General features: G+C 44.2%; 1 protein-coding gene across 1 annotated transcript in view; it reads left to right on the forward strand.

The window, feature by feature from the left end:
- SEL1L2 (SEL1L2 adaptor subunit of SYVN1 ubiquitin ligase) overlaps positions 1 to 16,061 on the forward strand; it is a 119,404-nt gene extending 103,343 nt beyond the window's left edge. The window contains exons 18-20 of the mRNA XM_070382140.1: positions 3,770 to 3,942; positions 15,222 to 15,350; positions 15,489 to 16,061. Of these exons, the coding sequence (XP_070238241.1) occupies positions 3,770 to 3,942; positions 15,222 to 15,350; positions 15,489 to 15,608 (422 nt within the window). The 3' untranslated portion in view covers positions 15,609 to 16,061. The remainder of the gene's footprint in view (positions 1 to 3,769; positions 3,943 to 15,221; positions 15,351 to 15,488) is intronic.
- The last annotated feature ends 11,832 nt before the right edge of the window (positions 16,062 to 27,893 follow it).

A 27,893-nucleotide genomic window follows, 5' to 3' on the forward strand; every position in this document is an offset into this window, starting at 1 on the left:
GTCTCGTTCCATTCTTCCCCGAAAATCATATTACTAAGAGCACAAAGCTTCTGCGAAGCTGTCACTATTGGCATTTGGATATGTGAGGAACTGTCTTATAGTAAGAGAGAAATTTTACTTCTAATTAATTTCTTAAAGTCACCTCATGCTAAGGTCGAATCATCCCTTTTCTCCAAGAAGTGAATGGGATAAAAAAAAAAAAACAATTCTCAGTTGATGAGGCAGAAGGAAAAAGCCACCATAGGTGCGTTCTCAGATCCAGCTGAGCTGCTACTGCAGCGGCAAGCCATCCATGTGATTTTAGAGAAATTCCCGAAAAAAGAAAAGCCCTTGTTTTCTAAAATTCAATGAAGACCTTGTTTGGAGTGGGGAAACAACACCAGCAATCTCTCATCTATGGCAAATCAGCTCAATTGTAGCAAATACAGGTTTATCCCAAGCCATAAAATGCTGCAGAAGCTGCACCAAGGGAAAGAGACCTTGAAAACGAGACGACATTAATATTAAACAGAATTCACCAATATAAAAATGTCAGACCACTAAAAATAATTATGTGTCAAAAGAGAGGTCAGACACGAGTGTCCCTGAAGATGTAGCCGCTGGTGGCTGCCTCGATGTGAGGAAATCTCCCCGTGGAAGTTAGGCTTCCAGTCAGTCACTGGTGGTGCTTACCTTCAGGAGCTGCTGTGTGTGATGAGGCTGCTGAACCATCAAGATGGTGAACTGGAGGGGAAATCCCTCCCCCTGTCTAGTGACCCTCTGGGAGCCTGTCAGGATTGCCACCTGCCCCCAGTCAGTCCCCTGAGTAGGGTGGAGCTGAATCCTCTGGAGAATCTGTTTGTTCACAACCTTTCATTCTTAGAGACCTCTGGGGTCCTGCTTACTGCTTGTAAAGCTCAAAAATGCAGAGTCCTGCTCTTTTGTGGTTATGGTGCAGAAGGAATCTTGGGGTCAAAGGTTAAGGCAGCTTTGGGCAAAATTAGAGATGGAGCAGGTTTCTCTTTAGAACTCAAGGGATCTCTTGCCTCTCCAGGCCCCTCTGGGCCCCTCTTCTGGGCATCAATTCTCTAAGGTCTTGCCTCCAGCTACCTGTACATTTTGAAGTACCTGGGAAGCAAACCCTGACAACTAATATCTTTGGCAGCTTAAGAATTTTATGGCATTACTTTTAATTATAGAAAGCTAAAGGTGGTTTACATTTTAGTACAGGATTCCAGAAGGTTAAAAGAACTTCAGAACCCAAAGGAATTAATTTAAAAATTTTTTAGGCTTTGTATTAGGCCAAATGGGGAGAAAAACTTAGGAATCCTATAGCCCTTAATGATATGGACCATATCACACAAGGTTACTTACTGGTTTTCCAAGTAAGCCTAGACTGTGCATCAGGGTTGGCCACAGTTGAAGTGGAAGTCCTGCATGAGCATTCCCTCATCTTTCCAATCAACATAGTCCTAGTGACTGAAAACATGGGCCCCAGAGACGTGCTTAGAGGCCATCCCTAATTAGCCTTCAAAAAACTGAAGTCTCACATCTTAAAAAGTCATGTGAATTTTTTCTACTCCGACATGAATATTTTCATGTTTGTTGGGAATTAAGATTGTAAAATACTTAACATCTGGGAAAAGCAATTTCTAAAAACGTTCCCTACCATGTCTATCCACTCATTCCATAAATATTCATCAGGTTCCGTTCCAGTTCTGGGACTGTATTAGTGATCAAGAGCTTCAAAGTTTTCTCTCATCAAAGAGGGAGAGAAAATAAACTAGTAAACAAAATAGTAGTGGTACGTGCTGCGAAGAAACAAAGCATGTAGATGGGACAGATAATTACTGGAGTGTAGTCTGACAAGGTGGTCAGAGAAGGTGCTAGGCAGGAAGCAACATTTGCAGTGAGGTCAGAAGGATGAGGAACTCCAAACACGCCAGGCAGAGGGACTTGAATCTTACTGCAGGGATCCTGAGGCAAGGATGAGCTCGGTGTGTTGAAGGAATATGAAGAAGGCCAGAACATACCAAGAAAGTGACAAGAGATAAGGATAGTCAGGGAGGCAAAAGACAGACAAGGCATCCCTTGCAAGTCAGGTCAGGAATCTGGATGTTATTCCAAGTGCAAAGTGAAGGCACTTGAGAGTTTTCACACAGGGAATGACATGATTCGATTTTACATTTGAAAAAAATCATCTTGGTTGTTGTAATATTCCAGGATGAGACTAGATGGTAGAGGAGAGGGCAAAAATGGGTGTGTTTTAGAGAAAGAGGACTTGCTGATGGATTTGATAATAAAAGTGAGGGGAAAGAACTGGGGATAATTCTCCTAGATTTATGGCCTGAGAAGTGGGGTGCTGGCCCTGAGAGAGGAAAGAAACTGATGATTTTGTTTGGAGGAAGAGGGAATGGGGTGTTAAGATTCTCTACTGGATGTCTTAAGTTTGAGATCCAGGTAGGGAAGTCAAGAAGGCACCTGTAAGAATCTGGAGCTTATAAGAGACAGGACTGTAAATACAAATTCAGAAATAGTGAACACAGAGAGCTGTGGAACTAGATGAGATGACATGGAGACAGAGTTGAGACAGAGCAGAGTGGTGGAGAGGAGGGGAAGGCAGGAGAGGAGAGGAAAGAAGGGAGAGAAGCTGGAGGAAAAAAATCGGTGATAAAGCCTTAGCAGTCCAACATTTAGAAGTTAGTGGAGGAAGTCAGGCAAGAGTTTGTAAAGGAGAGGCCTGTGGGGCATGAGGGAAGTTGAGAGAGGAAAGGACTCGGGCAGTTAGGCCCAGGGCTTCCAGCGTGGCTTAGCGGCCCAGTGCGGTGAAGACAGGGATGTGGCCGGGGGCTTGGCTGCACAGAAGTTATCCACCACCTCGAAAGTTGCAGTTTCATGGAGGTGGGAGCAGAAGCCAGGCTGGGGTGGGTTGATGAGTATGTGGGAGGGGACGCTTTTGAGACAGCGAGTATAGAACACACTTTTGAAAAGGCTGAGTGTGAAGTAAACCGAGAAATGGGGCGTTGTGACAAGGAGATGCCGTGGGATGAAGAAATGGGATGAAGGGTTTGATGTCATTCACAGAAGATGCCAAAGGGTGTTTGCGTGACTGATGGGACTAGAAAGGGGGAGAAGCTGGTGATGCAGGAGAGCAGAGCTTCTGCAGGAGTGAAATCTGAGAAAAGAGGGATGGGATCCAGTTGACCTACTTACAGAAAATTAATCTAAAAGGTAAAATTAATAATGTTATATTCTGGGACTTGCCTGGTGGCGCAGTGGATAAGAATCCGCCTGCCAATGCAGGGGACACTAGTTCACTCTCTGCTCCGGAAGGATTTTGCATGCTACAGGGCAGCTAAGTCCGTGCACCCCAACTACTGAGCCTGTGCTCTAGAGTCTGCGAGCTGCAGCTGCTGAGCCTGTGTGCCACGACCACCGAAGCCCCTGAGAAAGCGTGGCAGTGAGAAGCCCCCACTCTCAGGATGCCCACGAGCAGCAGTGAAGACGTGGCACCGCCAAAAATAAACAAAAGTATAGCAGAGTGTACGTGTAAAAAAATGTTTATAATGTTTTACTCTTTAAGTACATTTGTACCATACTGGGGGAATTATCCTACAATGAAGACAGCTAGTATTGTGTGTTATATCCATAAATCATATCTAATCCTGATTATGGGATTCTAAGTGGTTTTTTTTTTCTTTTCTATATAGATTATCATTAGGTTGAGTTGCTAGGAACTACATCTGAATCAACTGAGTTATTCTTCTTCTCTTTCTGATATTTCTATCAGGCAATGCATTTGCTAGAGTGAAAATTGGAGATTACCATTACTATGGCTACGGGACCAAGAAAGACTATCAAACAGCAGCCACACATTATAGCATCGCTGCCAACAAGTATCACAGCGCTCAAGCCATGTTCAACCTGGGCTATATGTACGAACATGGTTTAGGTATCACAAAGGTAATTGTGCTGGTAACCATCCAAACCTAGTAACAATGGCTGTACAGGAAGGAAAATCTGTAAATGTTTTCCATTTCTCTGATGTCATCAATGGAGGGAAGAAGCCTTAACATTTGCTGAGTCCTTCCACAGACCGACACGTACTATGGACCCTAAGATTGGATTTATTTTCTCCAGAACACCTTCAGATCAGATCAGATCAGATCAGTTGCTCAGTCATGTCCGACTCTTTGCGACCCCATGAATCGCAGCACGCCAGGCCTCCCTGTCCATCACCAACTCCCAGAGTTCACTCGGACTCACGTCCATCAAGTCAGTGATGCCATCCACCCATCTTATCCTCTGTTGTCCCGTTCCTCCTCTTGCCCTCAATCCCTCCCAGCATCAGAGTCTTTTCCAATGAGTCAACTCTTCGCATGAGGTGGCCAAAGTACTGGAATTTCAGCTTTAGCATCAGTCCTTCCAAAGAAATCCCAGGGCTGATCTCCTTCAGAATGGCCTGGTTGGATCTCCTTGAAGTCCAAGGGACTCTCAGGAGTCTTCTCCAACACCACAGTTCAAAAGCTTCAATTCTTCGGTGCTCAGCCTTCTTCAAAGTCCAACTCTCACATCCATACATGACCACAGGAAAAACCAGAGCCTTGACTAGATGGACCTTTGTTGGCAAAGTAATGTCTCTGCTTTTGAATATGCTATCTAGGTTGGTCATAACTTTCCTTCCAAGGAGTAAGCATCTTTTAATTTCATGGCTGCAGTCACCATCTGCAGTGATTTTGGAGCCCAGAAAAATTGTCTGACACTGTTTCCACTGTTTCTCCATCTATTTCCCATGAAGTGATGGGACCGGATGCCATGATCTTCATTTTTGAATGTTGAGCTTTAAGCCAACTTTTTCACTCTCCACTTTCACTTTCATCAAGAGGCTTTTTAGTCCCTCTTCACTTTCTGCCATAAGGGTGGTGTCATCTGCATATCTGAGGTTACTGATATTTCTCCCGGCAATCTTGATTCCAGCTTGTGTTTCTTCCAGTCCAGTGTTTCTCATGATGTACTCTGCATATAAGTTAAATAAACAGGGTGACACTATACAGCCTTGATGTACTCCTTTTCCTATTTGGAACCAGTCTGTTGTTCCATGTCCAGTTCTAACTGTTGCTTCCTGACCTGCATACAAATTTCTCAAGAGGTAGATCAGGTGGTCTGGTATTCCCATCTCTTTCAGAATTTTCCACAGTTTATTGTGATCCACACAGTCAAAGGCTTTGGCATAGTCAATAAAGCAGATTTAGGACATAACTAACAAGTGGAAGAAATCTGGACTGTGTGTGGTGTGTGAGTGTGATAAGTCATGTCCGATTCTTTGTGATCCCATGGACTGTAGCCCACCAGTCTTCTCTGTTCACGGAATTTTCCAGGCAAGAATCTAGTGACCGATCTGATTCATAGTGAATTCATGCTTTTCCCAGCAACACTAGTGGGCTCTGCCCCCACTCCCTTCCACCTGCAGGCCTCTTTCCATTAGTCTCCATTGACTCTGTAATAACCTAAATGGGAAAAGAACTTGGAAAAGATTAGATACATGTGTGAATCTGTGATATGGATCACCTTTCTGTGCACCTGAAACCAAGACAACATTGTTAATTAACTGTACTCCAAAAAATACAAATTTAAAAAAATTTGTCCACTAATTCTCAAGCTCTCAGTAGTAAGGAAAAAGTGAGAATGAGGTCCCAGAGGGATACTGGGAGGTGCTTTGATCCAGAAATGTCTTTTGACACACCCACTGTATACATGACACAGTGCTGAGAGCTCTAGGAGGCCCAAGAAGATGGATCTCCATCCTGTAAAAGCTCTACTTGACTTGAGGAGATGAGGCATGTTCATTAGGAAGAGGGCTAAAACTACAAGGGAATATTGAGTAAATCCTATAGTAAGTATAAGTAAGGCAGAAGATGGCGCTGGAGTCTGACAGGGTGAGGAAGGTATATTATATACCAATAACCTCAGATATGCAGATGACACCACCCTTATGGCAGAAAGTGAAGAGGAACTAAAAAGCCTCTTGATGAAAGTGAAAGTGGAGAGTGAAAAAGTTGGCTTAAAGCTCAATGTTCAGAAAACGAAGATCATGGCATCTGGTCCTATCATTTCATGGGAAATAGATGGGGAAACAGTGGAAACAGTGTCAGACTTTATATTTTTGGGCTCCAAAATCACTGCAGATGGTGATTGCAGCCATGAAATTAAAAGATGCTTACTCCTTGGAAGGAAAGTTATGACCAACCTAGATAGCATATTCAAAAGCAGAGACATTACTTTGCCAACAAAGGTCCATCTAGTCAAGGCTCTGGTTTTTCCTGTGGTCATGTATGGATATGAGAGTTGGACTTTGAAGAAAGCTGAGCACCGAAGAATTGATGCTTTTGAACTGTGGTGTTGGAGAAGACTCTTGAGAGTCCCTTGGACTACAAGGAGATCCAACCAGTCCATTCTAAAGGAGATCAGCCCTGGGATTTCTTTGGAAGGAATGATGCTAAAGCTGAAACTCCAGTACTTTGGCCACCTCATGCGAAGAGTTGACTCATTGGAAAAGACTCTGATACTGGGAGGGATTGGGGGCAGGAAGAGAAGGGGACAACAGAGGATGAGATGGCTGGATGGCATCACTGACTCAATGGATGTGAGTTTGGGTGAACTCCGGGAGATGGTGATGGACAGGGAGGCCTGGTGTGCTGTGATTCATGGGGTCGCAAAGAGTCAGACACGACTGAGCAACTGAACTGAACTGAACTGATTATAATAATAGCCAGGTGTTGGTGTATTGTGTGCACCACCTCATTTAAGTCACATAACCACTCAATGAGATGCATCCTATCACTGGCCTCCATTTTTGCGTCAGGAAACCACAGAGCAGGTTAAATCACAGGACCGAGTTTGCAGGGGTCATTGGTGATGGAACCAGAATTTGAACCCAGACCTATCTGACCCCACGTTTCTAGTGGGAAGAGTGGACCCTGCATTAATGCATTTTCTGTGCTTTCTTCTTCCTTCCAGTTGTGCTAGTAACTGGAAATTATTGCAGGGAATTTCCTAGCTGACGACTGCTCCTGTGCACACTGCCGCAAGGGCTTCTTGTTCAGGTGCCCACAGTCCGGTGGGAGAGCTCCTGGCCTTTCTGTGCTCCCCTGCACCTGCCTTTTGCCTGATGACTCTTCATCTTCCCCAGCACCCTAAGTCGTGAAAAGACTGTGAAATCCAAATGCAGTCTGTTATCCCTGTTGTTAGCAGGTGCAACTTTCCTGTGTTTATAAAATGTGGGCAGAGGGGATGGGACCAAATAGCTAAATTGGTTGATTCTTTGGATGTTATCAAACCACACTCCCTCCCTTCCAGCTGTCATCCACATCTGTACAGCAGAACAGGGATACAAGCCCTGCCTCAGGCTGTAAGGATGAAACGAATAAGCCTTTGTGAAAGGGCTTTGTCGAGAAACAGTGTGTGGAATGGCTGTTATGTAGATCAGAAGAGAACTTGAAGGATTGCTAAATCAGGCTTCAATAGGATTAAAGCTTTAGTTCCTCATTCCCCATGTAAAACATAACCACATTGGTGAGAGGAGCATTGTCTGTATAGAGGATAAAGGTGACCCCACCCCGTGGGTTAGATTCAGATGAGCTCTCCTGCGCCTCCCACGCCGCCCCTGTGAGTCGAGGAGGACTTGATGGCCGCGGCCTCACCACAGTGAGGTCATCTAGCCCTGATTCCCCACAGCCAGGAGGGCGGCTCTGTCGGGACACAGGGTTGGCCAACTGCACGCCCACCCGCCACCTCAGGAGGGTCGGTTTTCCTCTGCGGAGCCACTGCTGGGCTCTCTCCTAGGCACTTTCTTCATGATGTCAAATAGCAGTTGTCGAGACAGACATTTCATACATCTGGAAAACACTTTGAAGTTTCCTTCTAGTCATATTTCTGTTCTTTTCAGTCAGGGCTCTCGTTAAATCATGGATAGTTCATTTTGATCAGTCTCTCAGTCACACATATATTTTTTCCTACAGAAAGTCTCTACATTTAACCAAAAAAAAAAAAAAAAAAGGAAAAGCTGCACTTAACCTCAGACCTGGACACAGAAATTTTAGATTCAGTTAATGAGGAGACATTGCTCTTTGTCTTTATTAATTTATTTTGTTTAGTGGTTAGTAAAATAATCATCAAGTACCCAGAAGCCAGGTTTAATTAATCTTGCTATCTTGCAGGCAAATTAATGACGAGATATCATTTCTTCTAATTCTTAAAACAAATATGGATAATTAAAAGCCCAAAGCTTGTACCAGGGATGTTTAATGAAAGGAAAGCAATTAGGAGAACAGGTAATTACGCATGTCTTTAGCAAGGCTCTTCACCATCCTTTGTGTTACTTAAACCTCATGCAAACCAGTGGAAAAAGTGAGTCTAACATTTTTAATAGGATTTATCGGAGAATCAGATAGGGTTTTGGTAAACCCTGTAGTTAAGCCTTCTGGAAAAAGAAAGGTACCAATCAACTCTTGGTAAATCAATGCAAAAATATGGGTTATTTTTCTCATCCTTCTTGAGGAGCAGATTTGGGGACTAGAGTGATATAGGTGAATTATCCTAATGGCTTCATTGAGAAACATCTCAACATCTCATTCTCCAATACCTGACTTCACGTTAAGCTCGCTTGACTTAAACTGCACACCAGGACTGACTGCACTGCTCTTGTTTCCTTGTTTGGCCATACCACATGGCACGCAAGATCTTAGTTTCCTGACCAGGGATTGAACCCGGCCCCCTGTAGTAGAAGCATGGAATCTTAACCACTGGACTGCCAGGGAAGTCCCCGCACCATTGTTTTGGAACACAAAATAGTACCTAGAGAGAAATTTAGAAATGACTGGAACTAATTTAGAAATATAAGCACTCAGCTCACAAGTTAATATGAAATTCTTTCTCAATCTATACTGGATTCAGAGGTACTTCAAAAATTTAACCATGAGAAAAAAACAGTTGCCCATTCTCTCCTGTCTGTTCTTGTGTCGTTATCCTGGTTCAGGCCAAAGTTCCTATTTGTTGTAAAGGCTTCTCAGGGTTCCCTCATTCTAATGTTCTCCCTTGAACTGTATGGCAGAGAAAGCTCTGTCCGCCAAAGATGTGCAATCTCCGATAGAGGAAGTGCTTGCTGCTGGGATATGGCTCCTAGTCTGAGACTGCACTTCCCAGGTCCTGTCACATCCATGTGACTACTTTTCACTGAAGGAATGGATGTGAAAGGGAAGAGTGTCATTTCTGGGCCAAGGCTGCTAAGTAGATGGAGCTTCGCCCAGAGGCTGTAGCACAGAACCACCCCAGGAAAGTTGACCACCAACCAGTAACATCCACAATGGACTGTTGAATTGTTAAACCACTGAAATGTGGGGGTTTGTTTGTTACAGATGTTAGCATTACTTCAGTTAACGTACATACATCTAGCGAAGCCCCACCAGGTTATTCTTTATACTTGAACAATATAACTCCGATGCTGTTACTCTGCCACTTAACTTCCCCCAAAGCGTGCCTGCATGCATACACACACACACAGATATAAACATGAGCAAATGCAAAAATGAAAAAGAATCTTACTGACTTTCTATTGCCTAATGAAATCCAGACTTCTTACCCTGGCATTCAAAGCCCTCATTGACCTAACCTGCCTTGGTACTAATGGCTGGATATGCCACTATTTCCCTATATGTCTTCTAGGCTGCTTTTCCTTTCCCCCACGCCCTTAAACTGCACCCTCCTGACTTTAGGTCATATCGCCCCATTTGCTGGAATGATCTCCTCTCACATTTTTGCCCATTGAAGACCAATCCATTTTTCAAAGAATAGCTCCAATATCATCTCCTCTATGAATCCTTCGATGAATCCCTAGATTTAAAAGACATCTATCTGATCCTAAACTTCTGTGGTACCGTGCCTTGCTTTTTCTTCGTTCATTTACTTACTCAGATATTTATCAAGTCCTTGTTTTGTGTCCAGAAACACTGTGTGTGACTCTGAGGATACAAGAACAAGGCATCCTTCAAAGAGTTCACAGTGTGCTATGAAGAGACACATCCGTAATGATGGTCAAAGTGCAAAATGGTGTGTGTGCACACGAGAGAGGGAGGGAGCGATAGTCGCTCAGTCGTGTCCCACTCTCTGCGACCCCAGGGACTGTAGCCTGCCAGGCTCCTTTGTCCAGGCAAGAATACGGGAGTGGGTTGCCATTTCCTTCTCCAGGGGATCTTCCCAACCCAGGGATCAAACCTGGGTCTCCCACATTGCAGGCAGACTCTTTACAGTCTGAGCCACCAGAGAAGTGGTGGCTTCTAAGTATAAAGGTCAACTTAAAAAGTATCAGCAGATACATGCTTGACTTTATCTTATAATCTATAGACAATACATTAGAATATGTAATGAATCCATAGACTTTTTCCAAAGGAATACCTGAGACAGAGGTAGCAATAAAGTTGTAAATGACAACCATCAATCAGATGAAATAATTTAGATGAAACTTATCTCTCTTGAAGAGATGGGGACTGGGCAAGTGGTCAGGAAGGAAATATAATGTGCTTTTAACTTTGTATGAAAAACAATGTTCATTTCCGTGTTGCGGAACATAGTTCTCTTTTTGCAAAATAAATCCTCTACTTGAAATTACTGTCCGAATGCTTTAAGAAAGGTTATGACTCCTTCTAAAAGATGTGTATTTTGTCCTGTCATATTTCTGAGAGGGCCATTTTAATATCTAACTTTAACTTGACTTTTCCAGAAAATAATTCTGTTCTGGTGTTTAAAGCTTCAGCTCTAACACTCAATAGGTGGTCAGACCAGACAAGTGAGAAATAAAAATGCTTCATGCAATAATTACTTTTATTTTTGACAGATCTATTTGTAGTTTATTCAGTAGATGTGGTTTTGTTTTACCTGCAGGAACCAAAAAAATGTGTTATCTTGTATGTCTAACTATAATATATTGAAACTCATTTCCAAAGGCTAATTTCCTCTCACTTTTTGTCTTAATTTGGATAGATTTTCTAGTCAATATCTTAAAACATATATGCTTTCTTCCATTTTAGAGTATCAAAACAAAAAAATAGTGAAAAATACTCCAAAAATAAAAATAGAGTATCATGTGTTTCTTACTCTCTATGTCAAAAAAACATTTGAGAACAGAATCTGATGATACAATTCCTCAGCCTGAATGAATAGTTTTTTTATTTTACAAACCTGTAAAATCTCAGCTCTGCACTTACAAGTCATATGAATTTGGATGAGTGACTTAAGCTCTCCGTGTCTCAGTTTTTTCATCTTTAAAATGGGGTTAATATCATCTGCCCTATAGCATTGTCATAGGGTTTAAATGACACCACAACAGTGGTGGCTGTTACACAGTAAATATTTAATAAATATTAGGAGAAGGCAATGGCAACCCACTCCAGTACTCTTGCCTGGAAAATCCCATGGACAGAGGAGCCCCTTAGGCTGCAGTCCCTGGGGTCGCTGTGAGTCAGACACAGCTGAGTGGCTTTGCTTTCATTTTTCACTTTGGTGCATTGGAGAAGGAAACAGCAACCCACTCCAGTGTTCTTGCCTGGAGAATCCCAGGGACGGTGGAGCCTGGTGAGCTGCCGTCTATTTGGTCACACAGAGTCGGACATGACTAAACTGACTTAGCAGCAGCAGCAGCAGCAGCAGCGATTATTATGCAATACTGTGCAACCATTAAAAATACAAATATTATAGACTAATGAAATATCTTAGAATGTGGTATATTGCTTGAAATACATTGTTAGCTTAAGAAAACAGAAGACAAAGTATCATACAGAGTGAAAAATTCCTAAATTAAAAATATGTATATATGAATATAAAAACACTGAAATGCTGGTAGGATGTGTGTGGAATATCAGTACTTACCTCTGTACAGTGAGATTGTGGGAGTTTTCCCCTCATCTGTTCACCTCTATATTTTCAAAGTTTCCACTAATGTAACGTATTTATAATAAGAAAATAAGAATGGATTATTAAAGAAACTATCTCTGTCGCAGTATAAGAAATTTTTGATGACACCCAAAGATTCTGGGCGGAGAAAGCAATGGCAACCCACTCCAGTACTCTCACCTGGAAACTCCCATGGACAGAGGAGCCTGTGGGCTGCAGTCCATGGGGTCGTTAAGAGTCAGACATGACTGAGTGACTTCACTTTCACTTTTCCTTTCATGCATTGGAGAAGGAAACGGCAACCCACTCCAGTATTCTTGCCTGGAGAATCCCAGGGACGGGGGAGCCTGGTGGGCTGCCATCTATGGGGTCGCACAGAGTCAGACACGACTGAAGTGACTTAGTAGTAGTAGTAGTAAAGATTCTGGGCTGGAAAGCCCCTGCATCATGTGATTGAACAATTTTCATAAACCAGATATTTTATTGCTGGAGAATTCTGTATCTTTGAGTTGTGAGCAACTTTTGAACATGTGAGCATTGAACAGGACTTCAGCACACCTGACATTATAGTCAGAAACATTTGAGAAGTCTATAGATCGGTTTATATAATCTCCTAATCAGTGAATTTAAAGCAAAATAAACTCAAGTGTACCACAGAAAAGTTAAACGTAAGTGGACTAGATGTGCAATGGACATATTTAATGAACCTTGGGAATCACCAAAGCACTGTTTATCAAGGGGAATTTTTGTGTGGAAATGATTTTGATTTTTTTTTTTTTTACTAAATAAGATCAAGTAACAAGGAGTCTTTCCAGAGTCTAGTAATAAAATTTTCTTTCTATGAGTTGCCCTAACTAGCCAGAAACGTTCAGGATTTTCTTTCTCTGGTAATTTTAAAGAAAGACTTTCCTATCCCATCCCACCCCCTCTGCTAATGGTGAGGCCGCCTTGGCCAGGAGCCAGCTCATCCCACTTGAATGGTGGTACTTCTCTGCTATTTTTTATTATAAGCGAAGTGACTCAGTTGTGATATTTGTGCCCCAAGAAATGAATTAATAGCTCTTGCTGGCTTCAAATAAGAAGGAATGCCTGCGATATTGACACAGGCTGCCTTTTTCCGAACGTCCCATTCAAGTTAATATGCCTGTCACGTGTTGGGGTGACCACTGTTATCATCTGCAGGATGTTTTCAAATGAACAGCCACTGAATTTGTTGAAATTAGAGACACAAATTAGAGTTTTTACAACATCCATTTTCTCTGTTGCCAGAAAGATTTGTTCTGAACAGTCTCCTGAATTTTAAGTATGTTGCTGCTTCTGCTGCTGCTAAGTCGCTTCAGTCGTGTTCAAACCTGTGCGACCCCATAGATGGCAGCCCACTAGGCTCTGCCATCCCTGGGATTCTCCAGGCAAGAACACTGGAATGGGTTGTCATTTCCTTCTCCAGTGCATGAAAGTGAAGTCTCTCAGTCATGTCTGACTTTTAGAGACCCCATGGACTGCAGCCTACCAGGCTCCTCCATCCATGGGATTTTCCAGGCAAGAGTACTGGAGTGGGTTGCCATTGCCTTCTCCATTTAAATATGTTAAGCAGGCCTTATTCCTCTTTCTCAAACATAAATTTACCAGTCCACAAAACTTTGGAAAAATTTAAGAAATGACAAGCAGAACACAGCTGAGAGGACACCACCCAAGAAATGTGTTTAGCCGAGGCTTCAGGATTCACAACTATTAAGGCCTGTGTAATGGGAGTCTGGGAGATGGAGGAGAGACAGAGACATACAGGATGACTACAATTTGTGAAAAACTCTTCTCCTTCCCCTTCTCTTGAAAATAATCCACAGGCACCCAGGCAGAGTAGACCTTTAAAAGAGTAGACCTTTAAATTCTACTTAGTCTTTCATTATTCTGTTTGGGGAAACAAAACAACTACAAAGCAAGCAAAAAACAAGCCGTAAGTAGGTGAAAATGAAAGAGAAACCCATTTTGATCTGTCATGGCATAATTTAATGGGAAGAAATGGTCCTAAAAATATAGTATGTCATTTATGGAATCAAATTCCAGCCTGAGAGCCAAAGTAGTTTGTTCATTCATTTCTCATTTATTCGCTCATTTGATGTATTATCAAAGACTTACCATGTACTCGACACTTCATTAGGCACTGGGAATTCAGGGGCAAACAGGCAGTTCAAACCCTTGTCTTCAAGGACTTGGAGACAATGAATTAACAAATCCCAAACCTTCAAGTATGATAAGTACATGAAGAGAAGGAGGAAGTTTAAATGCTCATCACTGTCTGTATTGCCATTTGCTTTGGGAGCTGTATTGTTAGCGTCTGTCCTCCTGCTCCTTTAATTGGAATCATAGCTCTGGCTCAGTGACACCAAGAAAGCTCTTTGGAGACTCTGTTGATTTTCTATGGCTGCCGTAACAAATTACCACAAACTCAATGCCTTAAAACCACACACATTTGTCTCACTGTTTCTGTAGGTGACAAGTCTAGGTGAGCTCTACTGGGCCCTCTGCAGAGGGTCTGCAAACTTGAAATCAAAGCTGTGGTCCTTACAGAGGGCTTCGGGGAAGAATCTGCTTCCAAACTTGTTCAGATCATTGTCCAAATTCAGTTTCTTGCGTTTATAGGGCTGGGGGCCCCACTTCCTTGCTGGCTGTCCACATTCCTTCTCTTGTCCAGGGGGCCCTTCCAGTAACAGGAAGTTGAGTCTTTCCCATGCCTAGAACCTCTGACTTCTCCTCTGCCACATCTGTCTGCCTTTCTCTTCTGCTCTGTGAGAAAACTCAGTGTTTAAGGGCTCATGTGATTACATTGAGTCCACTAGGTCCTTCAGGACAATCTCCCTATCTTAACATTTGAAACCTTATTTATATTTGCAAAATTTGCTCTGCCCTTGTAACATAACATTTTTTAACATTCATTTAAAAAAATTTTTAATAGGCTTTAGCAATCTTGTTTTTACGTTTTATCTTTTTAAAATTAATTATTTGCATCTTGGTTGCGACACGCAAACTCTTGGTTGCAGTATGTGAGATCTCGTAGCCCAGCCAGGGGTGGAACCGAGGCCCCCTGTGTTGGGACCTCCAAGTTGAGTCTTAGCTACCAGACCACCAGGGAAGCCCCATAACCTATTAATAGGTTCCAAGGATTAAGGCATGAGCATCCTGGGGTAGGGGGTATTTGGGGAAGCATTCAGACCTACCAAAGATAAATTTCAAACAGTGGCTTTCACTTAATTACTCCTAAAGAATCTGTGCCTAATAAGTATGGGCTGTTCTATTTCCAGGACATTCACTTGGCCAGGAGATTATATGACATGGCTGCTCAAACAAGTCCAGATGCTCACATACCAGTGTTCTTGGCCCTCATGAAATTGGAAACTGTGCATTTGCTCCAAGATATCCTGTTGTTTAATGTAAGTTTGTCTCAAATAGGTCCCAAATCTCTGGAAACTCCAACGAGCAACTCTTGGGCAGAGAGATGGGGGGAGATGATGTTCTGAATAGAGTGGGAGGCTTGGGTTTATTTTTGACAGAATGTCTCTTGCCTGCAGTTTACAATGAGATGGAAATGGATGACGCAGGACAACACCATTGGACCATGCTGGGATTTATTTGTGATTGGCCTAATTGTTGCTGTGCTGATCTTCTTGCTTAGAAATCGCTACGGGTAGGATCTGGACCAGAGGAAAACCAGCCCACGGGAACCAGTCCACTTCAGGTTATCTTCACTAAATAAAAAATTTCCCCCCCAGACTCAGGGGCCTGCTGCTGACTTCTTATACGGGCCTTGAGGGAAAATGGACAAAGACTGGGGCCTGTCCTCTAAGAAACCGTTTCAGACCTCCTGCTTAGCTGAGGTGACTCCCTGTGGGGAGAGGTTTGTTGGAGACTCATCAGCTAAGATTCCCCTACAAACTTCTCGTCTTGGGGTGCTCTAGTCCCGTGTGTTAGTCGCTCAGGCGTGCCTGCCTCTTTGTGACCCCATGGACTGCAGCCCATCAGGCTCCTTGGTCCACGGGATTTTCCAGGCAAGGATACTGGAGTGGCTTGCCATTTCTTTCTCCAGGCTCTAGTCCTGAGTTAGAGATAAAGATCACCCATTTTCTTGTGGTTGTGACAACCTGTCCCCTTTCGAGAGGACAAATGGGTTTGTTTCTTGGCCTCTGCAGACATACTGAACTTGGGAGAAGGGAGAGTTTGGGGAGAGCAAGAACACAGATCCTCAGAATTTGAGAAAGGCAAATATTACAAACAGACTGTTATCTTGAGGGAATGACCTGGTGAACCAGTCTATCTCTGATGAACCAAATTTCCTCATGGCGTTGCTGTGTCTGGGGACTGACTTGGCCTCCTCACCAGGGTCTTTGTCTGAGCTCCCTTAGCAGCCGTGTAGTGAACAGCACCATCTGGGGTCTGCCCAGCATTGCACCCCTCTCTTCCTTTCCTCACTGGAACCCTGGGGACTCCCCTGTGGAGTACTCACAGTGGGTAATGGTACAAGCCTCCAAGGACAGAAGGTAAAGGGCCTGGCACTTTGTCTCCCCTGATGGATGAGGCAGGGCTGGGGCCCAGGGCTGGGGCAGGGGGGAGGAGACAAGTGAGGAGACCCACAACTGAAGTCAAGGGCCAGGCTTAAATCTCACTCTCACTGAGCCTGTTTCCTGATCTGCAAAACGAAAAGATTGATCTTTTCATCTTTTTCCCTTGGGATAAAGCTACCCACTCCAGTATTCTGGCCTAGAGAATTCCATAGACTGTCCATGGGATCACAAAGAGTCGGACACGACTGAATGACTTTTTTACTTTTTCAAGATCTTAGGGAGCTGGTATGAAGATTAATGGGATAATGTATGTAAAGGAATTATCACAGGGTCTGGCATCTAGAATGAATTTCTAGTTGCCATAAATGGCAACTTTTAATATTCTCTAAAAGCTCATGGCAGATTGGTTGGAACATGGGGACAGTTGAGGTGATAACAATCAGTGTGGTTTCAGTGCCCAGAGGTAGTTCTCCAGCCAAAATGCTGGGTGTTTAGGCAGGAAAAGATTGTACTTGCCTACTTGAAAACCCAGACTAGGGACAGGAAGAGAGTTCATTGATAATGTTGATCATAATCAGAAAGGAGTGTGAAACGGATTTGGAACCAAACACCCTGTGTTTGAGGTCCTGCTTTGCCCCTTAGTAGCTCTGTGACGTTGGGCATAGTTTCTCCAAACCTCAATCTTTCCTCCATCAAATGGGATTAACTCCTACCTGACTGGAGATTTGTGAGATTTCAGTAAGCCTGACTTCACAGATGCTTTGTGAACACTGTACATCCACATGCCAGCCACAGTCTTTCCTTGGTCATTAACTATGCAGGCCTGTCTGAGGTCCAAGTATTTAGAATTTCCTGCACACATTCCTTGACTTACTAGAGAGTTCCATTTCCAAAGGAACAATAAACGCCTACTTCACAAATGTGAAAGGAAGGAGCAGGCAACATCTAAAGCTCAGGCCAGGGCCTAATGCACAGGCTGGTGTCTGGAATGCGAGCACATCAGAGATGGGATAAATGCAAAGGGGAGTGTAGAGTCGGTGAGCCCTGGCTCCAAGACCGTCTGAAGAATGAGCTCCTTCGAGGTAAAGCTTGTGAGAATAGCTGCAGACGGGGCACAAAGGGAGACACAGCGGTGTGCTGTGTCACGCGGACACTGCCTGAAACCTAGGAGCGGGACCAGGGTGAGCTCATCTTCCCTGTTTCAGCTCATTGTTCCAAGTGAACACGAGCCAAAGGCTCTGAGAGCAAGCGTGGTTGAGGGTGTTTGAATCATTCAAACGTCTGTTTCTGGGCTTCTCCTCCAGATCCGGGGCTGTAGCAGCTCCCTCGCCCACACCTGCGCGGCCACTTGGTGACTGACCACCGAGCCCTACACACAGGGCCTTCCCGCACGTGTCTCAGTCAGAGGACTTTTGGTAGCAAGAAAAGACGCTGTGTCAGCTTCCCTGTGGCCTGTGGCCAGTCCAGCTGCACGCGAGCCCTGTGAGGGCGCAGGGTCGACCCTCTCATCCCTGAGTATCCAGGGCTCCTCAGTCAGCACTGGGTGACCAACTTGTCCACACCCCCCTCCTCACGCCCAGCCTGGGCCAGCTCACCCCCTTCTCTCAGCACAAGCCTGTCACGAAGTGCACAGTGACTCATGTTTTTATATCCAGCACAGCAGCTGGTCCTTCAGAGTTCCAAACTACAACACAAGGGAGGTTACGATGGAGTTTATCTGTGATTCACAGTTTTCTCGCCTTAGGAAAGCTGATGCTCTGTAACTTTTAAAACTCCCAAGGCTGAATTAAATGGAAATCTCTGGGGGTGGGAGCCAGGCCACAGAGCCTAGGTCGAGGTCTACTGTGGCCTGCGACACGGAAGTGTGCTCTAAACAGATTCAGTGTAAGGCACCGACTCTGGGTTTCGCTAAAGACTCAGTGCTTGGATGGAGAGCTGTGCTGGGGACGTTCACAAATGCACTTGCAGCCGGGTGGGTGCGATGGCTGGGCCTTGGCTCTGCTGGGGTTGTGTGAATGAGCAGGCCTGCCTCAGGTTGCTGGACAAGACTCGGGAACATCTTCATTCCAGGCCTGTCTCTCCAGGGCTGGCTAGTGACCTCAGGCAAATGAGTCTCTCTGCGGGACTCAGTTTCCTCAACTGCAAACCAAGAAAGATTTCTCTAATGTCTTACTGCGCCAAAGTTTTATAATTCCAATCCAGACTCTCAGTATAACATTAAGATCTATACCAGAAAATGTCTTAAAACCTTCCATGGGTGGCAAGAATAATTTTTTAGGCCGTGAGATTATTTTAATTCTTAGCTTTCTTTTTTTTCCTTCCACCTAATTAATTTATTCATTCAGCATTTGTGCCTGTGATCGATATGGAAACATTATTTTGTGGCGTGTGCTTGTTTGAAATGATTTATCCTAATTTGTGTTTTGTTAATCAGAAAATAATTTCTAGGTGAAGATAAAGTGCTTCTGAAAAAAAGGAATATTCAATCTTCACCTAATAGAATATTAGAGCAAATCTCTTAGATTTCAGGTTTGGATTTTGCCATAGATGCAAAACAGCTGTCTGAGGTCCTGTGACATTCTTTTTTTAAAAAGGAATAATGACTTTAAGCAGTATCTGTTTATTAATCAGTCTTTTTGTATGAGCAAGAGGAAATTTTATGTAAGACAAATGGTAAGCTATTCAACATCGTAATAGCAGTCAATAATTTGTTCTTGAAAGCTTCTCTAAAATTCATTCTGTCTGGGATAATAATAGCCAACATATCATGCTTATAATGTGCCAGGCACTGTTCTAACCAAATGTATTATTAACTCATTAGATCTTTACAACTACCTTTTCTGAAGGGTAATGTATCATCTTCCCTCTTTTCCAGAAGAGGAAACTGGGGTCAAGTAACTTGTCCAAGGCCACACAGCCAGAACAACCAGGACCAGAGTCTGTGCTTTTAATCCCTGCACTGGACTGCCTTGAGAAAGGTCATAAACAAGTCTTGCAAGTGATTGCATTCTCATAGCTGAACATTAAGTTTTCCTGCAACTATTCAAATTATTCAAAAAGCCTTCACAATGCCAGGAGTTGTGCTAGGCTGTATTTCCCAAAATATGTTCAGTCTTGCAGGGTGCCCCTTGATAAAGGGGTTTTGGGTCATTAAATCTGGACAATGCCATAACGTATAGGCTGCTGTGGGGCTTCCCAGGTGCACTAGTGGTAGAGAACCCGCCTGCCAGTGCAGGAGACATAGGAGACCCGGGTTCAATCCCTGGGTCGGAAGATCCCCTGGAGGAGGAAATGGCAACCCACTCCAGTATTCCTGCCTGGAGAATCCCATGGACAGAGGAGCCTGGGGGGCTACTGTCCATAGGGTTGCAAAAGTTGGACACGACTGAAGTGACTTAGCACGTGTGCACACAAAGCCTCTTGTGGGAGATTCACGACAATGTGGGCATAGTGAAGACTCTGAAGCATCTTATAGGAAAAATACCCTCTGAATCTTGTGTGACTCAGCTTCTCCAACCATATTTACCTCTGGAAACTCTTCCTCTCCCCCCTGCTCCAACGCTTATCTTCTTTTGTAGGACCTAGTAACACTGTAATTTGGGGGCTATTGTACTGCACATGTAAGTCATCTTATGAGCTTGGCTTTCCAAGCTTGGCACTTACTCTCTGCTGGGCATCATACAATCTAAGAATGGTTCATGTCCTCATGAACCATAACACAAGATAAGCTGGTCAGTGATGGATTCAACAGGCAGGTCTGATTTCAGAATTCATGCTGACCACTCTCCTGGGCCACCCTGGTATCTAATGACAGCCGGACATCTTGCCTGAACCAGAGACTATCATCCTACAATCTAAGGCCCAGCCATCCTGATGCAGGCCTTGCTGTGACCTCACAGCATGGGTCTTATTTTCCAGCACCAAGCCCTTCCCTGTTCCCAGCTCACCTGCCTCCTGCAAACTGTATCCCCCTGCTCTGCGAGACACTCAGACTCCACTGGAAACCCAGCCAAGGAGCTGATCCCTGAAATTTGAAGCTGAACTTGCCTGGTGCCCCCCCACTGCCTATATTTCCAGGGTCCCATTGCCTCTTGTGCTCACAGGGATCCCCCTGTTGTCTGCCTGGCAGTGAGTCCATGTGGGTCATCTCCACGGCTAATGAACCCTGATTATAGCAGTGCTACTATTTAAAGGGTTGAACACTTAGCTGAAAGGCAGAAGCTGTGGACAAAGAACATCAAATAAAGGGCTAACGGAGATGGAACTCAGAGAAGTTCAAGATGGCCCAGGAGAAAAAGGCAGGATGAAGTTGAACTGGATGAAGGTGAGTTTAGAGTGAAAGGGACCCGGAAGAGTTTGGAGGGCAGGGGGTTCCAAGGGGCAGATTCCAGTGCAGGGCTGAGCGTGTCAGAGACCGAGGAGGTTCCAATACGCTGGCTGGCACATACTACACTTAAAAGGGGGAGAAGAGATGTAGAGAAAAAAGACTGGGGCATCACACAGAAGGCTCTGACCTCCAAAAGAAGGCAGTGTGATAAAATTAAATGCTTCATCCCACACAAAACCAAAGTCACATTGGCTCTGCCATGTATGTGACCTTGGGGAAGGTCACAGCCATCACAGCCTCTCTGAACCTGCTTCCTCATCTGAAATATGAGGCAAGAGTACTAGCATCTACCTGCTGGAGAGCTGAGGAGATGAAAGAATTGAGCATGCTTATCAGAGCCTCAGCACATTGCCTGGCAGAGGTGTAATACATTCCAGTTTAAAAGGAGGGCTCTGCCAACCCATGGCACCTTGGTACGGGTTAAATGAAGCTGTTTTTGTTGAGAAGTTAAGCTGGCTTCAGTTGAAATCCAAGTAATGTTGAAAAGACAAGTTCCCAACTGTCAACATGAAGACTGAGCAACTGCAAGGGCGAGAGGGCGATCCTGACTCCTCCTGTCTTGGGACCCAGGTCCTCAACCAAGCTGAACGTTTCTGAACTCACCCTGCTCGAGGGCTGACAGCCATCTTCCTGCCATAATGTGGTGGAGGATGTCTCCTGCTCCCCTCAGGGACTCGAGTCCTTATGGCCTTGACTTTCAACCAATAGGAGGAAGGTGGAAAAAAATATTGTTTGAAGAATCCCCTCAGGGACTTGGGAGGCAGGCCTGTGGCCTCCCTTGAGATTAAGAGCCAGACCTTTATTCCACAGGTGAAAATCCTGAGGTCCGAGATGGTGCTGGCCCAAGTGTCAGAAACCAGTATGCCAGGACCAAAGCCAGACCCCCCGGCTCCCGCTCCCTGCCCTTCCCTCCACTTCCAGTTTCTTGGCAAGGCTGTCCCAGTCCTCCTCTGGGATTCTCCTCCTCCCCTCCTCCCACTCCCAGTGTCAGCACAGACTCCTGACCCTGGGCCTGGAGCCATTCCTGATTCTTCTTCTGCAGGCCTGGCTCTGACAGTCAGCACGGGGGTCCTGAGCACACGCACGAGACTCTGGACAAGAAGTCCAGAGATGGGCCAGACTGCATTCGGACCACATGCAGTTTATCTTTGTCTGATTTTGGCAAAGGCCAGCCAAGACCAAGACAGGATCGACTGGCTTTTAGATTACCTGTAACCATTTAGTTCTTTAGAAGAACTAAAGAGCCTCTTACTGAAAATGAAAGAGGAGAGTGAAAAACTTGGCTTAAAGCTCAACATTCAGAAAACTAAGATCATGGCATCTGGTCCCATCACTTCATGGCAAATAGATGAAGAAGCAGTGGAAACAGTGTCTGACTTTATTTTGGGGGCTCCAAAACCACTGCAGATGGTGGCTGCAGCCATGAAATTAAAAGACGCTTACTCCTAGGATGAAAATTTATGACCAACCTAGACAGCATATTAAAAAGCAGAGACATTACTTTGCCAACAAAGGTCTGTCTAGTCAAGGCTGTGGTTTTTCCACTAGTCATGTATGGATGTGAGAGTTGGGCTATTAAAAAAGCTGAGCACCGAAGAATTGATGTTTTGAATTGTGGTGTTGGAGAAAACTCTTGAGAGTCTCTTGGATTGCAAGGAGATTCAACCAATCCATTCTAAAGGAGATCAGTCCTGAATATTCATTGGGAGAACTGATGCTGAAGGTGAAACTCCAATAGTTTGGCCACCTCATGCGAAGAGCTGACTCATTGGAAAAGACCCTGATGCTGGGAAAGATTGAAGGTGGGAGGAGAAGGGGACGACAGATGAGATGGTTGGATGGCATCACTGACTCAATGGACATGAGTCTGGGTAAACGCCAGGAGGCCTGGCGTGTTGCAGTCTGAGGGGTTGCAAAGAGTTGGACACAACTGAGTGACTGAACTGAGCTGAACCATTTCCACAGCCTTGTGCCCTCCTGAGAGCCTATAACAAGCCCACAGCATCAACAGTCCATCCTGATAACAAGCCATTAGCAGCTAAGGCAGGAGGGACTGTGAAAACTGGGCCGCCGTTGCCTCACTGAACTCCCAAGGCCAGAGCCACCTCACACTCTCTTGTTCTTTATGCTCACCCCATCAGGTTGCTAGAAAACTGATCCTAGGACAGTTTTCCTAGGAAATAAAATTTGAAGCCTACTAAATTTCCAACTTAAATTTGAAGCCCACTAACCTTGGGAGCGGAGAAGGTCATGGCACCCCACTCCAGTACTCTTGCTTAGAAAATCCCATGGACGGAGGAGCCTGGTAGGCTGCAGTCCATGGGGTCGCGAAGAGTTGGACATGACTGAGCGACTTCACTTTCTCTTTTCACTTTCATGCACTGGAGAAGGAAATGGCAACCCACTCCAGTGTTCTTGCCTGGAGAATCCCAGGGATGGGGGAGCCTGGTGGGCTGCCGTCTATGGGGTCATGCAGAGTTGGACATGACTGAAGCGACTTAGCAGCAGCAGCAGCAACCTTGGGATGTTAGTTCTACTTCCAGATACCATGGACTCAAACCTCAAGGTAAGCGGATCTCAGACCCAAGTTTCCCTGAGGACAAAGGTAAGGTAGTTTATGCTGACTTTACACAATTTCAAGTAAGCAGGCTATGTTCGATGCTTTAAGGAACACCGTGGCACACCCTGGGCACCTCTGAAGATGGCATATTAGTTACCTACGGCTGCCTTAACATGTAACTCCAAACACAGACAGTTATCTGTGAGGATCAGGCATTCGGGAGCGGCTTAGCTGGCTGGTTCTGGGTCTGTCATGAGGCTGCCATCAAGGCGTCACCTGAGAGTCTGACTGGGGTTGGAGGATGTCTTCCGAGCTGGCTCACTTGCTGGCAGATCTGAGAGTCCTCTCCAGGCACTGCCCGATGTCCCCACGAACGGCACTGGTCTCCCAGGGAAGGGATCCCAGACACGGTGAAGAGGAGGTGGGGCCTCTGACTACCTCCTCAGAGGGACACACAGCACTGCCATATTCTACTTGTTGGAAGAGAATCCCTGAATTCAACCCAAACTCACAGGGAGAATGAAGCTCCACCTCTCAGAGGCAAGAGTATCAGAGAATCTGCAGACAGATTTTAAAACCACACAGACACAAAGCATTACTTCCCTATTTGTTAAGAGCAGTACCTTCTGTTATCTTCAAATTATTTTTTTTTAAAGCAGCAAGATAAACACCTGTCAAGTATCCAGGCAGAGAATTAAAAGTACACCAATTTGAAGAAGCTCAGTGGTAAAGAATCCACCTGCCAATGCAGAAGTGGGTTGGATCCCTGAATCGGGAAGATCCCCTGGAGAAGGAAACGGCAACTCACTCCAGTATCCTTGCCTGGAAAATCCCATGGACAGAAGAGCCTGGAGGGCTACAGTTCATGGGGTCTCAAAGAGTCGGATATGACTTAGCAACACAACAACATTTGTGAAAAATAATCTGCTTACTAGTTTTCTAAACTAAAAACTTCACATTATTAACAACCACAATAATATCCACCCCACCTTGAGACCCCCTCTATTAAAAAACGCTCAAAACATTTCTTAGGCAAGAGGCTAAAAAATAATAATGAAGAAATAAAATATAACCACTATGCCAACTATACTTTTCCCAAATATCTTTTTATATGTTCATTTCTTTCTTATGCAGAAGCCAACTGATGGTTTACTTAATTTCATCCTTATTTAAGGGATATATACTGAGTTATAAAACCTATGTCTTCAGTATAATGTGAGTCACTCAGTCATGTCAGCTCTTTTGCAAGCCCATGGACTGTAGCCTGCCAGGCTCCTCTGTCCATAGAATTCTCCAGACAAGGATACTGGAGTGGGTAGCCATTCCCTTCTCCAGGGGGCCTTCCCATCCAGGGATTGAACCCAGGTCTCCCGCATTGCAGGCAGATTCTTTACCATCCAAGCCACCAGATGCTTGTCTTCCATAAAGGCCGTACTGTGATTGTTTCCATCTAGTGGATAAACATGGTACTAAAAGGGTATGAAAAATAAAACTGGCTTCATAGCTACTTCATGAGATACATCTTTCTGTAGTTATAACTTTTTACATTTATATAACAGACTTGAGGGTCTATGGGTAGCTTCCATCTCAACAAATCCTGCAGAAATCCTTTGTTTCCAAAATATTTTTTTTTTCATGTCTGCTAGCCACTTCTGGAATTCTCTAGGTTAACAACCTGGTATATTGCTAAGAACCAGGAATTAATCCAAAAAGTCTCCTAGGAGCCAACAGGTGTCCCAGGTCCACACCCTGAGAACCCCGTTAGACTGACAACTAAGAGCAAAGAGGAGTCAGGAGCCTGGCTCGTGGGCCTCAGTGGGGTTTGTTACAGGAACCAATTAAGCCCAAGCATTTTATTCCAAAGGGTAGTCCTTCTTGTAGAACCTCCTTCCTCTTTCCTACCTTAAACACTGCCCTCAAAACTTCCAATCTAAATTCTAATCTTACACATCTGAAAAGGCAAAAAAAAACTGATCCAGCAAGTTCATTTCTGTCAGGCTACTGAGACTGACAGCAAGCAAGAAAAATGCAGGCAAAGAGACAAACCACATTTTTCTTAGGGTTAGTGCAGGAACAAGCAATGCAGCACAAGTTGTGATAGTTAACTGTCAAGTTATAAAGACAAAAAGTTACCAAGTTATTAAGAAAAAAGTTGTAAAGAAATGGTTATGTTCCTATACACTGTTTAAGAATGAAACGTATTTTGGAAATATTTCTGATAAGACATTTTGTAAAGTTTTGTGACCTAAAAGGATGTCCTTAATCATTTGGAAAACATATCTATTCAGAAAAATTTATTTTCTAAGGGTTCCAAACAATTAAAGCTTAATAGATACTTCAAGCAGACATTAACTAAAAACATAATTTTACAACTGTCACTCACATTAAACAGTAAGTGTCCTCAATTTGTTGTGTTACTTCCTCTTTATTTTTGTAGCTTATTTCTAAGAGCTCAAGGTAGATTCCTCCCCAGCCGCATCCCACCATCCACATATTCTCTGTTGGCATGAAATAAATGAAAGTTAATACCCTTGGCAAGAAATCTCAAAATTTACAGAAAGATTAAAAAGTGGAAGTAGCAGCCTCCCTCCTTGCTTCTGCCCACTTCATGCACCTCTGACAGGTGTTCAAACACTGGGACAGGTGCAGACACATCCGGTTCCACAGCCCCTGTCCTCAGCACGCACAATCCTGCCATGCATTCTTCCACAGCAACCAGTAAGCATATAAACGTGCGTCATTTAGGACCAGACACTGCGGAATGGATCCTTTCCTCAGGCATCTGTTTACAATTTAATATGCAGGGGGGTTTCACTGTTCTCTTCTCCCTTCAAATCTGAAAACTGAACTTAAAAAAAAAAACAAACAAACAAACAAACAAAAACTTCCCCAAGTTCTGCTTCCTAGGTATTCTTTTCCTCTTATTAAAAAAAAAAAAAGGTTATCAAGAGTATCCCAATTTCTAATATCAATGAATGTCCCAACTAAAGAGGGCAAGAACCGTAATTTCTTTTTCTCCTACAAAATTCTGCTTTTATTTGTAACTCAGTCTATGAAAGGGCACATTATCCACACAGTTGTGTTTTTTTAATTAATTTAATTGGAGGCTAATTACTTTACAATATTGTATTGGTTTTACCATATATTGATATGAATCCGCCAGGGGTGTACACGTGTTCCCCATCCTGAACCCACCCCCCACCTCCCTCCCCATCCCATTCCTCTGGGTCATCCCAGTGCACCAGCTCCAAGCACCCGTCTCATGCATCAAACCTGGACTGGCGATCTGTTTCACATATGATAATATACATGTTTCAATGCCATTCTCCCAAATCACCCCACCCTCGCCCTCTCCCACAGAGTCCAGCAGACTGTTCCTTGGGGAGGGAGGTGGGAGGGGGGTTCTGGATGAGGAACACATGTGCACCCGTGGCTGATTCATGTCAGTGTATGGCAAAAACCACTACAATACTGTAAAGTAATTAGCCTCCAATTAAAATACATTAATTAGAAAAAAAAGTCTGTTCTTAATCTGTGTCTCTTTTGCTGTCTTGTATATAGGGTCATAGTTAGCATCTTTCTAAATTCCATATATATGCGTTAGTATACTGTTTTGGTGTTTTTCTTTCTGACTTCACTTAGTTTAATTTGACTCAAAATGGAGTTGAATACCCACCGTGTGAGACCCAGCCCTGACTGAGGGAGAGCCTGGTGCTTACTGGTAGAGTGAGGGCAGGCAGGAGGGGATAAGAGACACAGAGAAGCAAAGCCTGTAATAACCCCCCAAGGCTGAGGAAGCGGTGCACCCTGCCCCGGAATGAAAAGCGCGGCAAACGACTTGGCAGCAACTGGTGACAACACATGTGACGTCACTCCCGGGCACCTCCCAGCATCGCCCCCCCCCTCCCCGCCCCGCAGGCAAGTGCCTTCCTGCACCTGTTCTACGCTGCTTCCGATCATTTGGATCATGACCACAGGATGGTGGGCTTAGATCAGAATGCGGTGCCTGAGGCCCGAAACGGCAAAGTCAGACAGCACTGGTCCTCACTGTGCAGGTACCTGACACGTGATTCAAAAATCCTCTAAAAAAGGACTTAGTTAAGTTCTCCTCTTAACTACCTCGGTAGAGTGTGAAATGATGGGACTCTCACCCAAATGGTGGAGGTGAAAAACAAACAAGATCAGAATTCTGATGGCTATAAAAAGGCAAGGAAGGATTCAAGAAGACACTATTCCAAACTACAAAACTACTCAATAGCTCTAAAGAGGTTCATCATCCTCTGTTCTCTTTAAAGAGCAAGGAAGACAGTATCACAAATAATTCTAGCTTAAGTATCTTAGAGTAGTTGTTATAAAAGTCTACAATTTTATGCCAAAGAACCAGAATACTAAAGAATCTACCAACTTGTCCTTCCTCTCATCCCCTCATCTCCACTGCTAATGTCCTCTCAAAGAAATAACAAAAATT

Source organism: Bos mutus, chromosome 13 (genome assembly GCF_027580195.1).
Source record: "Bos mutus isolate GX-2022 chromosome 13, NWIPB_WYAK_1.1, whole genome shotgun sequence".
NCBI classification, from domain to species: domain Eukaryota; kingdom Metazoa; phylum Chordata; class Mammalia; order Artiodactyla; family Bovidae; genus Bos; species Bos mutus.